This window comes from Curcuma longa, unplaced genomic scaffold, assembly GCF_044706935.1.
Source record: "Curcuma longa cultivar G26 ecotype Majalengka, Jawa Barat unplaced genomic scaffold, ITB_CL_G26_1.1 utg8573_np1212_1322966_RagTag, whole genome shotgun sequence".
Taxonomy (NCBI): domain Eukaryota; kingdom Viridiplantae; phylum Streptophyta; class Magnoliopsida; order Zingiberales; family Zingiberaceae; genus Curcuma; species Curcuma longa.
Window position 1 is genome coordinate 845,530 of NW_027435604.1, and position 17,744 is coordinate 863,273.

The 17,744-nt window shown below is 37.2% G+C and overlaps 3 protein-coding genes across 3 annotated transcripts; 1 reads left to right on the top strand and 2 right to left on the bottom strand.

Moving 5' to 3' along the window:
* Positions 1-453: 453 nt before the first annotated feature.
* Positions 454-1,433, top strand: LOC141821014 (protein STAY-GREEN, chloroplastic-like). Its single transcript, XM_074708377.1, has 3 exons — positions 454-588; positions 679-852; positions 927-1,433. The coding sequence occupies exons 1-3, from the start codon at positions 454-456 to the stop codon at positions 1,431-1,433; spliced, it is 816 nt and encodes a 271-aa protein (XP_074564478.1).
* A 1,179-nt stretch (positions 1,434-2,612) lies between these two features.
* On the bottom strand, positions 2,613-8,587 carry LOC141820970 (uncharacterized). Its single transcript, XM_074708338.1, has 12 exons — positions 8,345-8,587; positions 8,120-8,238; positions 7,931-8,037; positions 7,766-7,853; positions 5,703-6,699; positions 5,545-5,599; positions 5,367-5,448; positions 5,125-5,205; positions 4,854-4,958; positions 4,712-4,758; positions 3,754-3,946; positions 2,613-2,805 (listed from the first exon to the last, which is right to left on the bottom strand). Exons 1-12 carry the CDS (start codon positions 8,487-8,489, stop codon positions 2,740-2,742), a joined length of 2,085 nt encoding a protein of 694 aa, XP_074564439.1. The 5' UTR covers positions 8,490-8,587; the 3' UTR covers positions 2,613-2,739.
* Positions 8,588-10,676: 2,089 nt separating this feature from the next.
* LOC141820872 (PHAF1 protein At3g51130) lies at positions 10,677-17,292 on the bottom strand. Its single transcript, XM_074708233.1, has 15 exons — positions 17,068-17,292; positions 16,097-16,179; positions 14,741-14,815; positions 14,096-14,163; positions 13,911-14,016; positions 13,774-13,834; positions 13,512-13,684; positions 13,197-13,259; positions 12,945-12,992; positions 12,130-12,243; positions 11,931-12,030; positions 11,782-11,855; positions 11,096-11,200; positions 10,972-11,020; positions 10,677-10,897 (listed from the first exon to the last, which is right to left on the bottom strand). The coding sequence occupies exons 1-14, from the start codon at positions 17,195-17,197 to the stop codon at positions 10,973-10,975; spliced, it is 1,248 nt and encodes a 415-aa protein (XP_074564334.1). The 5' UTR covers positions 17,198-17,292; the 3' UTR covers positions 10,677-10,897; position 10,972.
* Positions 17,293-17,744: the final 452 nt, after the last annotated feature.

The following is a 17,744-nucleotide window of genomic DNA, read 5'->3' on the forward strand; positions in this document are numbered from 1 at the left end:
CATACAACACACAATATATCAAATTGAATCTCATTAAAAGATCTGCATTTGTAATCGATTATAACTTATAATGATCTAGTCTTAGGTAAAAAAAATAGTTTAAAAGTTTTTCGGGGACTTTGTATTTTTATTTAAGATTATTTTTCATATTATGACAGTTATGGTTTTATAACTATTACAAGTACAAATTATAACTATTGTAATTATAATAGCTATGATACTATAGTTATTTATATATATGTTGTAGTAATTATGATTTTATAATTATTATAACACCTCTAATCAATTCTGATAAGAAATATGAATAAAATAATATTAAAAGATAATTAAGTCAGATAGAGTGTTCTTTGATTAAAAAATAAATAAAGTGGGACGCTCCTATTTGTGCCAATATGGGATGCCGTGATTTTTATAACTTGTCATTTAAGGCAACTTCTTTCTTCTTCTTGGAGGATGGGATTCGCAGCCGCCATGTTTCTGCAACCTAGTGCCTGCAACCTGGTGCAACTGAAGCACCAGCAGCAGCAGAAGAAAAGCTCCTTGTTAGTCTTCAGTAAGCAGAGAAAAGGAAAGCGATCCATAGCTACGGTAGGCCTTCTCTTCCTGCATGCTCTGTTTTCTGAAATTTTTGAAGTCCGGCGATGACCGGAAAGAAATTAAACGAGGTGTTTACTTCAGGTTGCCAGGCTGTTTGGCCGTTCGATCTTTGAGGCATCGAAGCTGAAGGTGCTGTTCTTGGGGGAGGAGGCAGAGAAGCAGCCGGGGAAGCTCCCCAGGACCTACACGCTGACTCACAGCGACGCCACCTCGATGATCACCCTCGCCATCTCCGGCACCGTCAACCGCACTCAGGCACGTACAATCTCGATCGATCGTCGAGAGAAATGAAGCATTGGCGAGTGATGTGCGGTCTGGTTTTGGTGCAGTTGCAAGGGTGGTACAACAGGCTGCAGAGGGACGAGGTGGTGGCGGAGTGGATGGAGTTGCAGAGGAGGAGGTCGCTGCACGTGCACTGCCACGTCAGCGGAGGCCACGCCCTGCTGAGCCTGACCGCGGGGCTCCGCCGCAGCATCTTCCGCAGGGAGCTGCCGGTGGTGCTGAAGGCATTCCTCCACGGAGACGGCGCGCTGTTCGGCAGCCACCCGGAGCTGGAGGAAGCCGCCGTGTGGGTCTACTTCCACTCCAACCTCCCCAAGTTCAACCGCGTCGAGTGCTGGGGGTCACTCAGGGAAGCCGCGTCATCGGGGCCCCCGTCGTCGCCGCCGGAGGAACGGCCGCGGCGGTGCACGGCGGAGTGCGAGTGTTGCTTCCCTCCGCAGAGCTTGATCACGTGGCAGTGTTATTTTTTCTGCGGCCGCGTCCACGTCCCTTTAGATTTATTATGCGCCCGAGTTTCTTTGTCTAAGAGCATCCACAACCCTAACCTATTATAACATCTTAATTAAAAAATTAAAAAATTAAAAATATATATATATATATATATATGAGGTGGGTCAGCCAAGGACTGATCCATCCCACTGCCACATGAACGCGTTCAAAATATTGAACGTGTTCATATGGAGAAAGAATAAAAGGGTGTTATTAACATGCTATTAACTAGCGTTGCAGATGCTCTAATGGTTTATCAATTATTGTATTCGGTAAAATATAAACTTCATATTAAATTGTTAAATATATATAGCTTTGTCCCTCTCTCTATATATAATATGAATAGGAAATTTAATTGTTATAAAATAAAAATAATAAATTTTTATATTAAAATTTATATCATATGAAGAATTCATATGAAATGTTTTAAAAGGTTAATAACTTGGTAAATATTATTTTATTATTTTTGAATAAATAATAAAATAGATAATCATAATAATGTATTATTTGGGTTTCCATATTTTTTTCAATATTAATGTCTTTCTCAACTTATTTTATGATCATTCTGCTTTTTAATTAAAAGGTAAATTATATTAGCAATTATTCTAATTCCATTGTGAACGTAAGGATATGTTCAATTTCCAAATTGTTGACTCTTGGTGGATAGAGTTAACCAAATTTTATTTTAAATTAGCAAAAATGAATTTTTATTAGTTTAAAATGAGCATAATATTTTATAATCGGGCATTCAATTCTTATGAGCATAATATGCTAAATCTTACAATTCTGCGCACCACGTAAATCTAAGAAATATGATGACTTTAATGTAACGATCCAACGTCAACAATAATTCAATCGTTGTATGTGCCCACCAAATAAATCTAAGAAACATGATGACTTTTAACGTGACAATCCAACATCAACAATAATCCAATTGTTATATGTGCCCATCAAATAAATCTAAGAAATATGATAGCTTTTAATGTGACGATCCAACGTCAACAATAATTCAATCTTGTATATGTGGAAATTAAATCATAATTATTTACGAATATATTATATCTCTTACCACAACACCAAATTGAGAGTTTAAAATGAACATAATAGAACAAGATAAACCTAATTTAAAACGAATTAAATCATTAAAATAATTAATAAATTTATTTTATTTTTTCTCACACTTAATTCACATTCATTTAGATATTATCAAACTCATTTAAAAGATAAGCTGAAGTTAAGACGTCTTATCACAATTCAAAGGTTGCAAAATTTATTGTATATTATATTGTTTGCACCATGTTATTTACACCAAACTTTTAATAATGCACCTGAAGTTATTGTGTATAGGAAGAACATTTACACCATACATTTTCACATGACGACGCACTTTTCTTTTGGCTTGGATTCGCTCCTCTGTGGACCTGAACTCCTCGAGACCTGTAGAATGTTAGGATAAAACTTGTTACATCTAGAACAAAGGCCGAATGTAGATTCGCTAAGTCGATACCATTAAATTATTTTACATTGTTTGATCGAGCTCTAAAGTTCAAAATGATTTGCAATTTCCATGTCATAGCTACAATCCAATACATCTAATTTAAGTGGAAGTTGTGACTAGAGGAGCTAGGGAAGAATATGGAGAATGAACCGCTTTCAACAACTTACAGAGATCTGAACGCTATGGCAACTGAATCGAGCTTAAATGGAAAGAAGTGCGAATGGGAAATATTAACCTAAATGGATCGAGCTCGGTTCTGTAAGTGGGTTTGATGTCTTCAAAACCTGGGGGCAAATTTATTGAACTGGCTGGTTTCATCAAACAGTGAGGATCTGCAGGTTCGGTAAAAGCTGGTACTGGGAAGAAGGATGCATTAGGGTAGTCCTTTTTTCATCTTAAGCAGATAACTGGTACTTTCCATGTCACGACTACAGCTCGGCTAGCTCGTTACGGCAAGCATGTCTTTAATACTAACTCAAGCTCTCAGTGTCGTGACTACAAAACGGAAAGCTTGTTCGGCCAATATGGATAATAAATTAATCACTTCTAAATTAAAAAGATGTGTCCGCCACGGCAATACAACTTAAATGAGTAAAGTAGATCGAGCAGAAAGGAGATCATTGGAGATATCCTAGTTGGGGGCAAATCATATTGGTAAGACATAATGAATGATGCATCTTTTGAGAGTAGTAGATGGCAACATATGCAAACAATTTCTTTGGCAGAGAGCTATAAGATGTTCCCTTATGTTTTTAGATAAATTGTTACTAAGATTCACATAATTTTTCCAAGGTCAACATATCTCCAACTACTTTGGGTCGCAACTGATTGTTTAGAAATATGAATTCAGGCATTGCATATAAATTCTTATCGAGTGACAGTAATACCTGAGGACCTGTGATGAGCCGTGAACGACCTGGAATAGATGGCTGCTGGGAATGTTGTTGTTGTCGTTGTTGTTGTTGTTGCTGCTGCTGCTGCTGCTGCTGTTGCTGTTGTTGTTGTTGTTGTTGTTGTTGTCGCTGTGGCTGTTGCCCAAACTCCTCTTGTTGAAGAGCTATTGCCAATCGCAGATCAGAACTGCAATACATTTATTTAACAATTTATTAATAAAAAGGAAATAAAAAAATAATTCCATTCAAATTGAAAACCAGAGATGCATAAAACTGACTGTCGCAATAAGTTTAAGTTCAAAATTAAGGAAAATAGGGCATTATACAGATTTACATCAATAAGCATAATACTGACAAAACTGGTGCCTCTTGACTGAAAAACTCAAAGAAGGGTTAATCTTTTCTCCCAGGTTTAAGCTACTTTTTCTCTTAAAGCAATTTTTTGATTTTTTTTAGTTGAGTTTGAGTAATGTCGTTCGATCTAGCAAATACTATAGAATGAAAAAATATGGTCTTTAAGATACTTTAGACAAGTGGAGCCTCAGAAACTCTTCATTTAAGCTGTAATGAACTTGCTAAAGTTGCACAAATCATACACGCAACATGCAAATGTTTGATCTAATAACAACCACACTAAATAAAAGAGAATGAATAACTAAGATGCAACAAAAAAGAAGTTGCTACTATCAAATACAGCTTTGCTACGGGTATTTTCATTATGAGTACTTACTACTAAGAATATACACAACAGAAACACATTGCAAATCAAATTTTTTTGTAGTCATTAGGAATGCATACGCCCAACAAATGGTAAGTGGGGTACACTTAAAAACCCCAACTTTAAATAGAACTACTTAATTTAACCACTCGAATTAATGATATTACTCAAGTAAAATCCTAAGTAATAAGTTCCTTACTACTGAAACTAAATTGTGTAGTAGAAAATACATACTCCAAAGCTGATGGATGACCCGAGCCTTGAAGTGCAGCTAGATAATCCTGCACAGTAACAAAAATGTTTATCAGATTATATTGATACTATTATGCAGAGAGAGCAATTTTCTTGGTTAAATTTTTGGTGATGATATACATACAGCTGTATTAGTCATAGCACTTTGTTCATTCCACGAGTCATGGACCTGATTGTCAGCTTTAAATTCCATAAAGTTTCCAGTCATGAAGATTGTGTCTCCGTTAACCTTATCCATACAAGTAGAAGAAATTAAGACAGACCTACTTTCAAAATGCAATGGAATTAACAAAAAAATCTACGCAATCAAAAGCATAGGTAACAACACCATTAAGAAAATCAAGTAAAATAATTTAGAAAAGGACTTGATAATGAGTCATATAAAGAAGACATACCTCATTCAACTTCTCCCAAACCAAGTCTGGCTGGTTCAAATACCCCTGATCTGTAGCTAAAAGATATAGCTCACCATTGTACTGCACAAAATAATAATTTAGAAGGTATCTATCAAAGACAACACAAAACCCTAAGCACAGTATCATAATTGTTTGTACAGGTATTAATACAATCTACTGTATCTCATTGAAGCAAAAGGCAAAAGCCAATGTGAGCTTCAATGCTTCTCATTTGGATGTACCTTAAACATAGTGCTGAAGTGATTATTTCGGAAAAAAACACAGAGCTCTCTTTCCTTTAGACCCTCTTGCAAACAAAATAGGCTGTGAAAGAAACAGAAAATGTTAAATAAGAATAAGATACAAGAATGCAAGAATGTGGGAAAACAATTAGAAAACAATTGAATGATGATACTTCACCCATAAATTGTCAATTGGTTAGCATTGTGTTCCAGAAAATTCTTTATCAGGTGCCCTAGAAACAAGAATAGGTATCAGTTCATAGAATCTTTGACAAATCAAAAGAAACCAAAATATTAAAAGTAAACCTCCAATAAACAAATGCAAGATCATCTTACATTGTTCATTAACAATGTTATCTTTTATATTTGCAGGGTGCTCAGTATCTTCTATTTTCTCAGTTTGCACAGCAAGAATCATTTCACCTTCATAAACTGGCTCTGGATTGACACACACCACAGATCCAGATAAGATGCAATCTTCTCCTTCATAAATGGGTTCATTCTCCTGGAGGCTTGACGCTATGCCATCAGAAACATTTGAAAGCTCTTCTTTCCCATTTTCAGCAGTAACTGATCTACCAGCAGGATTTTCATAAACTGGAACTGTGAGGTCATCATGGAATGATTTTTTGCGAAACTGGTCATTTTCTGAAGCAGCTGTAAGGTTATGAGGATCGTCGTCATCAGAAGACTGCATATTTGGAACCTGGTTGGATTCTGTTTCAGTCTGTATATCCTCATCTGATTTACTAGATTTTTCACAATGTTCAGGTCCATTGGAGTCTTCTTGACTTGTAGAATTTCCAGCAAGATTGCTGTTTAGTAGAGAGTTATTTTCTGCTAAAACATCATCTTTGTGATCATTATTGATATGTAACTCTTGGGAAACAAGTATATGCGACTGGTAGACAATGCTAGATCCATCTCCAGTTTTTTTGTCTAAATAATCAGTAGTTTCTGGTTCAGACCTCTGAAAACTTTCATTTTCATCCAAATTAACATGAACTATAGGCAACATAGAGTCACTAACAGGAACTGCAACATCAGATTTTGACAGATTCAATGCTCTCATAAGCTCCTCTTCCTCCTCAATATCACCTTTCCTCTTTTGTTGAATAGTGGCTGAATTTTGATCCTCAAATGATCTACCTCTTGAAAGCGAAGGTGAGGGAACACCTAGAGTAGCAGTTGTAGCGGCAGAAAAATCAACACAATCTTCCTCCTCTTCACCCTTAATATCTCCTTCAGCCTTTTTCATTTCAAAGGCTTGTACAAGCTCACTAACAAGAGTATTGTAAGATCGTGAGCCTATTGCTGCTGCAGTATCAGTATCCTGGAACAGAATGTATATTTTAAACAACATTGATGACTTATATAATCCCAGCTGACCCTAAATAGTTAGGACAAACAATGATGACAAGGAAACTAGGCCAAAAATTACAAGTTGAAAAGAGCATTAAACCCAACAGATATCAGAAAAAACTAAATTAAATTGTTGAAGAACCAGGGTGTACTGCAAACCTTTAGAAAGCTTCATTCCTTTAAATAAATTCGTGCATAAAAATGTTTCATAGCATTAATAGTACGAAACATGGATAATTTTTTTTTAATGAGAAAAGCAAGAGTATAGTCAGAAGATTTAGCTCCAACAGGGGACTTAGAGAAGATTCCAGGTTGTTTGCTCTATTCCTTAGCAAAGAAGAGGTATCGTGATAGGACATTCAACAGCACTTGCAATGAGACAACCAATTATGCCAATCGAGGAGAAATTGAAGGGTACCATCTACTTCCTCGATCCTAAATAAGTCTCATTTTTGTCCATTTGGTAGAATGTGATGTAGCTTCAAATTATTTATGATTTTCACCAATTACTACGATGTATTACTATCGATCAAAGTAAGAACATGAACCTAGGTTATAAATATCTTTCCCACCTCAGATGTGAAGTGAATTCCTAATAGGAAATCATTAAGTAGAATAGTTAATAAATAAATCAATATGTTATGAAGTGAGAAAAAAAGAAATATAAATGAAAGATTTTATACAATCTCATGAAACATTAATGAAAAAGATGAGATACTATATGTGGACACCAAGATAAAGCTTTTGAGAATATAAACATGGACCAGAATCAGTAACTAACCAGATAACTATCATCACAAGTAGACTCAAATTATAATGGTACAGAATAAATTGTAGGATGTTCGAGACAATTTGAACTTCAAAAACCATAGGAACATTATATGAAGATACGAAAATAAAGAAAACCAACAAATAACATATTATATATATAACCATTATTTAAGTACTGTCATTCAGGTGTTTAGCAAAGTAAAAGTTAACTTATAATATAACTATTCCAGCATCACGGCAAGGACTTCGTAGTTTAAGAAGTAGACCTGAGGATCGACTATCCAACCATGATATAGACCAATATCAAGGAGATCAAATATAGCACATTCCCTTGTAAACTCAAAATCATTAATCCTGCATATAAAACACAACGTCATGAATTTTGAAACTAGAAAATTAAAACGACAATTAAAAGAAGTAACATAACTCACTTCCTAAAAAGCACATTGACATCAATACCGGTCGCGAGCCTAGGCAATAGATCAATTGCGTCAGAAATGTTCTGTTGCTGATTGTTGAGATACCCATCATCCTTGTCCTGCACGGACGAACAAAAGAATAAGCACGGCATAAGTCCGGGTCAAGATTCCATTACTAGTCTAATTTCCCAACCCGCAGACCTGAACGTTGCTGTTGGAATCAATCAACCTTTCCGCGACAAGAGAGAGTAGCTTCTGCAGCGAGACCTCCGAGACGTCTAGGCTCAATTTGAGATTGTTCCGAAGCAGCAACACGTTACCTATCCCAGAGGAAAACCCAACAAGACCTCACGAGTTAGGTCAATCAAGGTAAAAACTCCTGCAAAAACGCCGCGACGAAGCTACGTGGACCAATCGAAGACTCACAGATGGCGAGGAGAGGGCAAGGGCCGTTGTCGTTCTGGAGGACGATCGGGGTCGCTCGGCCGAGGAACTGGATGACCTTAGTCCGGTAGAGCATCTCCCCCGTGGTCCCCTCCGCCGGATCACTCCGCGGCTCCTCCGCCGCCATCTCACCAAGCCCGCCGGCCCCCAGTCGGCTTCCGTCTCCGACCTCGAGCTCGCTCTTGTGTCGGCGGAGGAATCCCTGGAAAAGGGAAGGTCGAAAGAGAAAGAAGAGGACAAGATAGAGAGAGAGCAGAAACCGCCTCGGCGCTTCTCTTGTTTAGTTGTTGGGCAATTTTTTTTTTCCTTTTTTCTTTTTAATTTAAAATTGTCTGCATTAGCACGAGCAATCGTGACCGCCGATTTGAACACGTGTTTTGACTATTAGTTAGAAGGACTGGACCCCACGTAGGCTCCACTTCTTCACGCAATCAATAGTGCGGTGACCGTCGGGGTAGCTGTCATTCTAACGTATTCTTTCTAGATGTGTTCATCAGATTGGTCAGTTTTCAAAGTCTTCAGGGAAGTCAATCATCTTCTCCTTTTTGGATGTGATCGTTTGTGTTCTTGATGAATTGGCTTTGATCATTGCGAAGTTTGTTTCTCTATTCTTTGGGCACGATCAGCATCTTTGAGATCGATAAGAAAGGTGGGGAGATTTCAATCGGCCATGTTTCTGTGAAGGCATCAACCGAAACAAGCTCTCGCCATGGCAGAAGCTTTCTAATTGGTGCTCCAGAACGCCGGCCAAGGCTACTGCGCTGCCTCTTTGCTCGCTTGGCAAGGAAGGTAGTGTGCGGAGGCGCCGGTAGTGGAGGCGGCGGGCCACAGACTGGCGGAGGAAACTGGGGCACCTGCGGCTCCCGCGCCGGCAACTTATTTTCCGCGGATTACAGCTCGCCGCCGCCCGGCTCCGGGAATGGAAGCAAGCTTATTCCCTGCACGGCAAAAATTTGAACTTTATCTTCTCCGATGTTAAAAAAACATAATTTTTAGGGTTAACCAATCCGGAAAGGGTTTCGAGGAACCATTGCGAAGTCAAGCATGGCCGGGATGGCCTCGGCGGCGCAGCTGCCGGTGGTGCTGCATCTGGTGGAAGCGGTGGGGGAGGAGGCGTCTGCAAGCAAGGCCTTATTTTGTTTGCTCATCGACACGGCGGTCCCGGTGCTATCGTGCGCCTGCGGTTCTGGCCCAGGGGCGGCAGAGGGCCGGACGCCGGTGAGGATGCACCTATTGTGCCTCATGCTGAGACGGAAGCATCGCATTCCTTGCGAAGAATCGCCCGGTCGCCTCTCCTGCAATTCCTCAAACCCAAAAAACTACAGAGATCAAAATCAAATCTTTCGATCAAAAGCGCGTCTCGGAGTCGATCTGAATGTAGTACGGACCTAGCAGATGTCGCAGATCGGGTGGAACTGGGCGGAGAGGGGGAAGCGGCTGTGCTCGCCGGCGACCTTCTTCGCGCCATGGACCACGCCGGCCCGAGGCGCCGCAGAGGGCGTCCTCTTCGGCGCAGCAGAACAACAAGGCTCACTCTTTGGCGCCCGCGTCGCGGAGCATCTTCATCGCGCTGGTTTGCCGACCTCGCCGACGACGAGGCGGAATCGGAGAATGGAGATGGTAAAGCGCAACGAGTGGAGCGTTGTAAATTACGTAGTAGCACATTTGCATGTTGCTACCACTAGTTTTAAGTATTACCATCTGCGAGTATATAGCGACCACATCCATTAAATTATATTTACTTCGGCTTACTAAACTAAATGGGATTTTTCGGATTTTTTATTTTTACTATATATAAATATAATTTGACTTTAAAAAAAAAGTTAAAAGAGCACTATGAGCTACTAATATATCTTATAAGATATAACAACTAATACAAATATAATATATAGCAACTAATACAACAGTGTTATAACATTATAACAGCTACCTAATAGATCCTATAATTATTTTAAAATAATTTTAATAAATTTACTAATAAAATTAATAAAAAAACATTTTAATACAATTAATATTCTATATATAATAATTTTAGTTAAAATAAAATAATTAATTTTTCATAGTATAACAAAGCAACTACTGTATCAACTACAAGAATAAAAAATATATTTGATACAAATTATATGATTAGCAACTACTCCGTAACTATTACAATAACATTGGAATAAAAATATGTGTGTGTTTGATACAAATTATATGCTAGAACACCCTTTTAACATTTTTTTAAAAGGAAAGCACTTGGCAAGGAGTTTTCATAAATTGCCTAAAATATTTTACCAACAATGAGATGACAATCACAGAGAATGCATGCTCCTGTCAGATAACTTAAGCTTTATTTCAGTGGAACCTGACACATGTTAGATCTTTAATTGAACATGCACATGTGAGAGCCTCCTTGAATGCATTAATCATCCTAACCAAACTAGGACCCCTCCCACTTCTTTGTTCATCCCATTCTTCCACCAAAATAATTGAATCTTATTTACAACAATCTACAAACCATAACTTATGCAACATTTGTCAACGTCCCACACCCTGTAAAACAATCACAAGCTCTTACTGCCAAAAAAAAAGTTAACATTGGTTAGAAACATGTAAGAAATATATACCTTAAGATCTGAAAAGAGTAACAGTAGCTATATGCCCGTTCTTCAAGACCTGGTGACAAGAGACAGCTGAGTTTCAATCTGAAAGAGAGTGTGTAATTGATTTTTGACGACTGCAAACACTTACTTCAAAAGCAACATTTGGGTATCCGTAGACAAAAGTTGATCCAAATGGGTTGTTCATTGAACCCTGAGTCTGGATTGCGGCCCGACCACCATCTCCGAGAATCTCCTACATAACAAAACATTCAATTGTAGTTTCCTAGGTGAGAATCAAGCTCAAAATCTCTTTAAATCCATGAAAATTTGAGGATCATATTAGTCTCTTTCTGAAAATCATGAAGATATGTTAGTTACTGTAAACTAAATCTCATTTGCTTACTATAGCAAGGTCCAAAGGAATTAGAACTTAAATAACCAAACTGTGTTGAAATTTTTTTATAGTTATTAACCAAACTACATCCTGTTTCAAACACAAGCATGAATTGGTCATTGCAATAGATTTCAGTACAACAAACGACAAACCAATTTCCCTTTTACTTACTCAAATATTCTGACTGTTAAGAATTTCCCAATGCAACGAATCATGATTAATTATAAGCATTAGAGAGTTTGCACATCTGAATTACTTCTCCAACAGTTTAGAAAAAATACAGTTGGGGGGGGGGGGGGGGGGGGGGGGGGGGGGGGGGGGGGGGGGTTAATTAACCCTTAGGGGGAGGGATAGTGATTGTATGTTAATTAACACATTGATATTGGTAAGCTCGGTTATTTCATAAAGCAGATACTGCAAAAGCTCAGGATTCACTCTACCTTTATTTGCTCCCACTTTGTGCTAGATGTAATACAGTTTTTAGTTATCTTTCCAATTTGAATTGTACCTTCAACTGCAAAATGAAGTTTCAAAAGTTACATAAAACTAATACGACATCATTTTTATATACAAAGTAATCAATACTTACCATCAGAATCATAGATAACAAAATTGCATTTCATATAAGAATCAAAGTCAGAATGCCCAAGGACATTTGTATGCAAAACAAACTTCTTGATTCTGTGAGTCTGCATATTGGCATATATGTATTAATATTCTATACTACGATAGTGTTAAGATGACCTTTGCTTGAAAAGAAACCCAAGAGTTTTTCTAGAAAAAAGGACCTGTCCATCAAATAATATGTCCAGACCACGAGAGAAGTAATTGTAGAAGTAATCACCACACAGAGTGGTCCTTGGACGAGGATCAGAAGCTGAATGAATCACCATCTGATCGACCTAAATGTGAAAGGAAACATAAAAGTTTTGATAAAGTTAGTATCAAACTCTCAAAACTCACCACAGAAAAGCTTCATTGATTGAGGTTTCAAAAATACAATTTCACTAGGTTATCATATTATACTTGTACAGGAGCCTGGTATCAGTCTAGGCACATCTAAATATCCAACCATTCAATAAGCGTGAGAATAATCATATCTTAGCGGATGCTATCTATTTACAAGGACTTATAACTCTCGTATCATGCCTAAAAGGGATATGCTAGGCACAGTTTCCCTTAGACCATCTACAGGGAGGGAAAAAAAATCTTCAAATGACTTCCAGGGAATTATGCAATGCAAGCTAACTAAAATGTAAAGAAAACCTATACTGGCAAATTTCTTGCTGTAGATTCTCAGCTCCAATCCAAACTAGATCTATAGTTTGGCACAGGTAGAAATAATTTACTTCATAAAGAACAATCTGAAGAGTATCCATGATATGCAAAGAATAATAACCTATAGATATTTTCCCATTTATGCAATATGAAACTCCAACTGAGGATTAAAGTTTTGTCCCTCTTCCTAGTCAACTCAAAGAAAAAACAACTATTTGGGTGGGTAAGAAATTTTCCAAACATGAGTCCCTATAAAGTAGTAGTGCCCAAGAGTTCAGATTAGTAAAGCATAAAAAAAAGATATCTGAACTGTAGAATCACTCACCTGCTTCTGATGGATTCCACAAGGAGGTCCAAGTTCAGTCCAGATATCCTACAAAAATCATAAGAATTTGTAAGTCATGGAAACACATTTGGGTGAAACTGTGATAAAACTTTGCAAAAATAGAGATGTGTAGGTGGCATGTCAGAAAGAAGTGACTGCTAGTAATATAGCAGCAATATTTCCACTAGAGATGATGGGAGATCATTTAAGAAAGCATACCATAACTATCAGAGAAGGGAAAAAGAAACTTGCCTGTGGTGATGCACCAAAAGGAATATGCTGACCTCCAACAGTGAACCATAATTCCTCTCCAAGCTGCAGACAAGGAACAAAAAAAGGAAGCTCATTTCTAGGGAATTTACAAAAATGGATCAATATTTAGAATTTATACATCTTTTCAATCCACATATTCAACAGAGAAATGAATGTCACTGGTGGTGGTGAAATGTTTCAGAATTGCACAAATAAAGCCAAAACAAGAAACTTGAGTAATAACATGTTATTGATGTTGCATCACTTAGAAGCAATATCAAATAGGAGAGGGTCCAACTAAGACAGCATACTAACCTTAGCATGGACTTCTTCCATGTATAGACTGCCAGCAGGCAATGGAGGGACTATAGCTTTGTCTAAAAGTGATCCTACACCAACCTTACTATCTGAAGAACCATCATATATGCAAACCCGGCATGCTACTGGAGTTGTTCCATCAGGAAATTCAAGAGGCAACTCAGTTGAAACTGAAACAATAAAAAAGAACTGAGGGAATCAATACAAAGTACTGACTTGAGTAACCTGACAAACATAAAAACAATTAATCGATTAATACCTTCTGCATTCTGGCAGCAATATGCATATTGGCTAGGGATAGGAAAAGCAAAGGACAATCCCTAACAGCAAATCGTTCATGTAAGCAAACACATCAAACAAAGGCATAATAAATGAAACCGAGGACATTCGACATACTGGGTAAAATAAGGTGTATGTCCCTCTATCTTTGTCATAAGTTCCAGGAAATGTAGGTCCAAAAAGTGTATATACTGCTACGAAAGTAGCAAGTGTAGAAGGGCCACTAAGACAAAAAGAAGAAGAAAAAAATTAGTAGCATATTCACCAAAGAGTTATTAAACAATAGTGAGAATACAACAGACCCAATCAGAGACATCGCATATCGCATTTGTAACCTTTTGACATCATACACTTCAATAAGACGTAGCCTCTGCAAGATAATTAAAATAAAATTGCAGCAAGACTTCGAAAGGTAATCAATAAAGATATGGAAATGGATAGTTAAAGAAACACCAAACTAAAAAAGAATTAGGCATTTTTTAGTAATGCTGACAACATAGAACATCGGAAAAAACCAAAAGCATGAATTACCAATCCCCAGAAGTGAAAAGACATGCATATGAAGATAATAACTCCACCCGTATATCCAAAAAAAATAGTTTTTTAGATATCTGACATTTTTTATTTCATTTTAATTGACTCCGCAGAAAGTTTTAAAAAAATTATTACAATAAATTATTTTCCAAAATTATTTAATTTAACTATTATATTGTAGTAGATTGATTTGAAGTACCACAAGAGAAGAAGTTTCAACCCTACTTTATAGGCAACAACAGCTGATCATCTGGCATCATCTGCTCAAAAAAGGTATTGCAACCTGAATGAGTCAGGTTGAGGAATGTATAGCCTTTAGAACATGAGATGCCAGAGGATTGAGAAGACAATGCATATAGACTTTAGAAACAGAGGGCATAAAAGAAGGTTACGCATCCAATAAAAAACCACACCTGTGACCAAGGATCAAAACGAAGATGAAAACCATGATCAGGAAAGCAAACGACAATGTCCAACTTCAGAGCTTCCTGCAGCCATATACAGACATGCACAAACAGTAAGATCCAAAGTAGTTTTATTGAGTTAAAATCTGCCACATGCTATGTCAAAGCTAAGTTAAACAAATAAACTTTCTGAGCTAACCATCCATGATTTAAAACATTGCACTTGACAAACATGTCTCATCAGATGACAATTTTCTTCCGCATTAACTTTCTATCGCTAAAGTTTAAGCAGCAACCACAGAAAATAATGAATATCCAAAAAACAGATTCTCGGCGACATCTTATCAGCTTTCTCCATAGCAGCTAAATTATTAATTTTCCTAAAGATTCCAATTGTTACAGGAGTTAAGACAAGTTGGGTGTTAGAGCTGACTTGATGTTGAGAAGATTGTGGGAGAACTCGTCAAACCTATATAATCTCTGAAATTTCACAAAATTTTAAAGTCTTATCCATGAAAGTTAATGTTTGTTTGTAGTTTTGCTCTTCAAGGATTTGAGAGAAGGCATTTTGAATGATGAGAGCAATGGTGTATGGCTTATGAGTTTTTGGCTAAATTTGGTCTTCCCATTGATGGAATGCTCACTCTACTGCAAAAATTTTGAGAATATTTGTGCCTTAGGCACCCTGCTGAAATACAAATGATTGATCTTCTCTCTCATCTTGCTTATTTACCTTTTGTAGTATTAGGGTTTTCTTGGAATTTTCTTCTTCTCGTCTCTCCATTGGCTGTTATAAGTCAAAATCTCTATTTTTTTTCCTTTTATCAAGAAATTCTATTTTCTATGAAAAGAACAATAAGTCAAGGAAAATCTCTATTTTCCCTTTATCATGTTTACTTCTGAAAAGAACAATAAAAATAAAAATTATAGTAGTTTTAAAGTTTATGCTGAATAGTGAACACATAAGCCAATTACAATAAGAGAACTCACTAACTTGGTCATACATACAACATATATCTATTAAAAATCCTTAACAACTTGGTGATAGTTTGTCTAGGTGAAACCAAACCAATAATTTTATCTAGTTTACAAACCAAAACTAAAGGATAAACAACAAACTGAATTGTTTGATTCGGGTTTGTTAGGTTTATTGGCTGGTTTAGATGCCCACCCCCAACAAGCATAGCTCTATCTAAATCCATCATTGCACAAACACCTACAAGAAGGAGATTACTTAATATTTAACTTTACCTTTATTTTTTATGGAACAGTTCATTCCACAGCTTTGAACAATTAAGAATATGAACTGTTAACAAATGAGTTGAGATCAGATGAACATAATAGAAGATACAAATGCATACTAACCTCATCAAGATACTTCACGTGGATGACATCATAAATATTAGGTTGAAGGTCCACCTGGGCTAATGCTTCATGCAAAGGCATGCCTTGATAAGATTGCACCACATCAAATAAAGTAAGTATAAAGAAAACAGAAAATATCAAGGAAAAAATTCAATGTGTTTGCACAAGTCAAGCTAACAATATGTTTTCCATCTCAAAAAGGTCTTAAGAACATGTGAGATCTAAATTGAGCAAATAGGCATCTACGGCCAAAGGACTAAAAACAAGTATTTTAACAAGAAATTCAGTTGAAATGGTTAACAAGGTCATGAACTATTTAACATGAAAATTGATAGGCCAATGAATCTTGTTGTAGTGTGAGCAAAAAGTAATGGGCTGATGAGTAATGCATTCCCCTGTCAAACTTTACAAGTGTTACCCTGTCAAAAAAAGATGTTGAGGAATGGAGAACCATAGGGTTCGAGTCCCTAGCAAGAATTTACTACTCGATCAAGGCGAGCACATCAGCAAACTTATGCTGTACTTCACATCTTTCAGCCAGGGCATGAATCGTCTGAAGGCGGTAGATATCCAGATCACGTCAATGGATAAGATCTTAAAAAGTTTAACTGAGCATAAAATAAATTATACTCGTCCAACAAGCCAATAAAATCACATGCCAGATAAGCCTATTCTTTCCTAATTCAATCAAATGCAGAGTCGGACCACCGGCACAGAAGGGGGTAATTTGATAGGAAATAAATTGAGCAGCAGTGCTACATTTGGTACCGAAGCTATCAAAGCAACAAAAGTCATGCAGTCAACACAGAAAGGGGGAAAACAACCAAAAAAGAAGCAAATTTACTAAAGGTTAAAAAAAATAATCACCCAAAACACGATGGAGATGCCCTAAGACGACGAATTGATCCATCGTTGAGAAATCAAAGGATGGCAATCCTACATATCGAAGAATTAAAGAAAAAAATGATCACCGAGGGTAAAGGGCCCGATGCCAAGGCCCGGGCGGAGGTCAAGGGTGATGGCACCCATGGCCGTACCCTCGCACCTCCGCCTAGGAGCCACCGATGCGCCCGATCTCGGTTGATGCTGCAGATGCTGCATCACGACAGGCCGTGCCCTCGCCTCTTTCGCCTCCTTCCCTTCCCGATCCGCTCAATCTCCTTACGTTCGTTGCGCCACGAAACTACCCACCAGAAGCCCGGCACCACGGCGACGTTTCGTGTGCGCATATATTTCCGCGGACATTTTCACTCGCCTCCCAAACGTCAATCAAATTTCTAAAAACTTTCATTTTACTCCCTCGTAGTTTCAAAACTGTCATTTCTTACCTAACGAGAAGTTAATTTTTTTTGTTAGATTTCTTTTTTTTATTTGTGCTTATTTACAAAAACAACCCTCTGTTCTTTTTTTTTATTAGAAGAAGATTAAGTCTTTTATATAAAAATTAAGTCAAGCGAATGAGCGAAACAAAATTTCTATAGTATTTACTTGTTTTATAATTTTAAAATAATTAAATTTAAACTAAAAATATTTTAATTTTCCTTAATAGTAAATAAAAAAATAAAACAATCATAAGGTTTTACTTGTTTCTTTGTCAGCTTTCTGAAACACCTTTAAAACGATATGGATAAAAAAAACTGCTCTATAC

Coding starts and splice junctions, on each gene's coding strand:
- LOC141821014 (XM_074708377.1), top strand. CDS start 454: ATGGGATTCGCAGCCGCCATGTTTCTGCAACCTAGTGCCTGCAACCTG. Junction 589..678: donor GAAAGCGATCCATAGCTACG/GTAGGCCTTCTC, acceptor TGTTTACTTCAG/GTTGCCAGGCTGTTTGGCCG. Junction 853..926: donor GCACCGTCAACCGCACTCAG/GCACGTACAATC, acceptor GTTTTGGTGCAG/TTGCAAGGGTGGTACAACAG.
- LOC141820970 (XM_074708338.1), bottom strand. CDS start 8,489: ATGGCGGCGGAGGAGCCGCGGAGTGATCCGGCGGAGGGGACCACGGGG. Junction 4,759..4,853: donor GTGCTATGACTAATACAGCT/GTATGTATATCA, acceptor GTTACTGTGCAG/GATTATCTAGCTGCACTTCA. Junction 3,947..4,711: donor GGTCATCCATCAGCTTTGGA/GTATGTATTTTC, acceptor AATGTATTGCAG/TTCTGATCTGCGATTGGCAA.
- LOC141820872 (XM_074708233.1), bottom strand. CDS start 17,197: ATGCAGCATCTGCAGCATCAACCGAGATCGGGCGCATCGGTGGCTCCT. Junction 14,164..14,740: donor GTTTTGATCCTTGGTCACAG/GTGTGGTTTTTT, acceptor ATTATCTTGCAG/AGGCTACGTCTTATTGAAGT. Junction 11,021..11,095: donor ACCCAAATGTTGCTTTTGAA/GTAAGTGTTTGC, acceptor TCTTGTCACCAG/GTCTTGAAGAACGGGCATAT.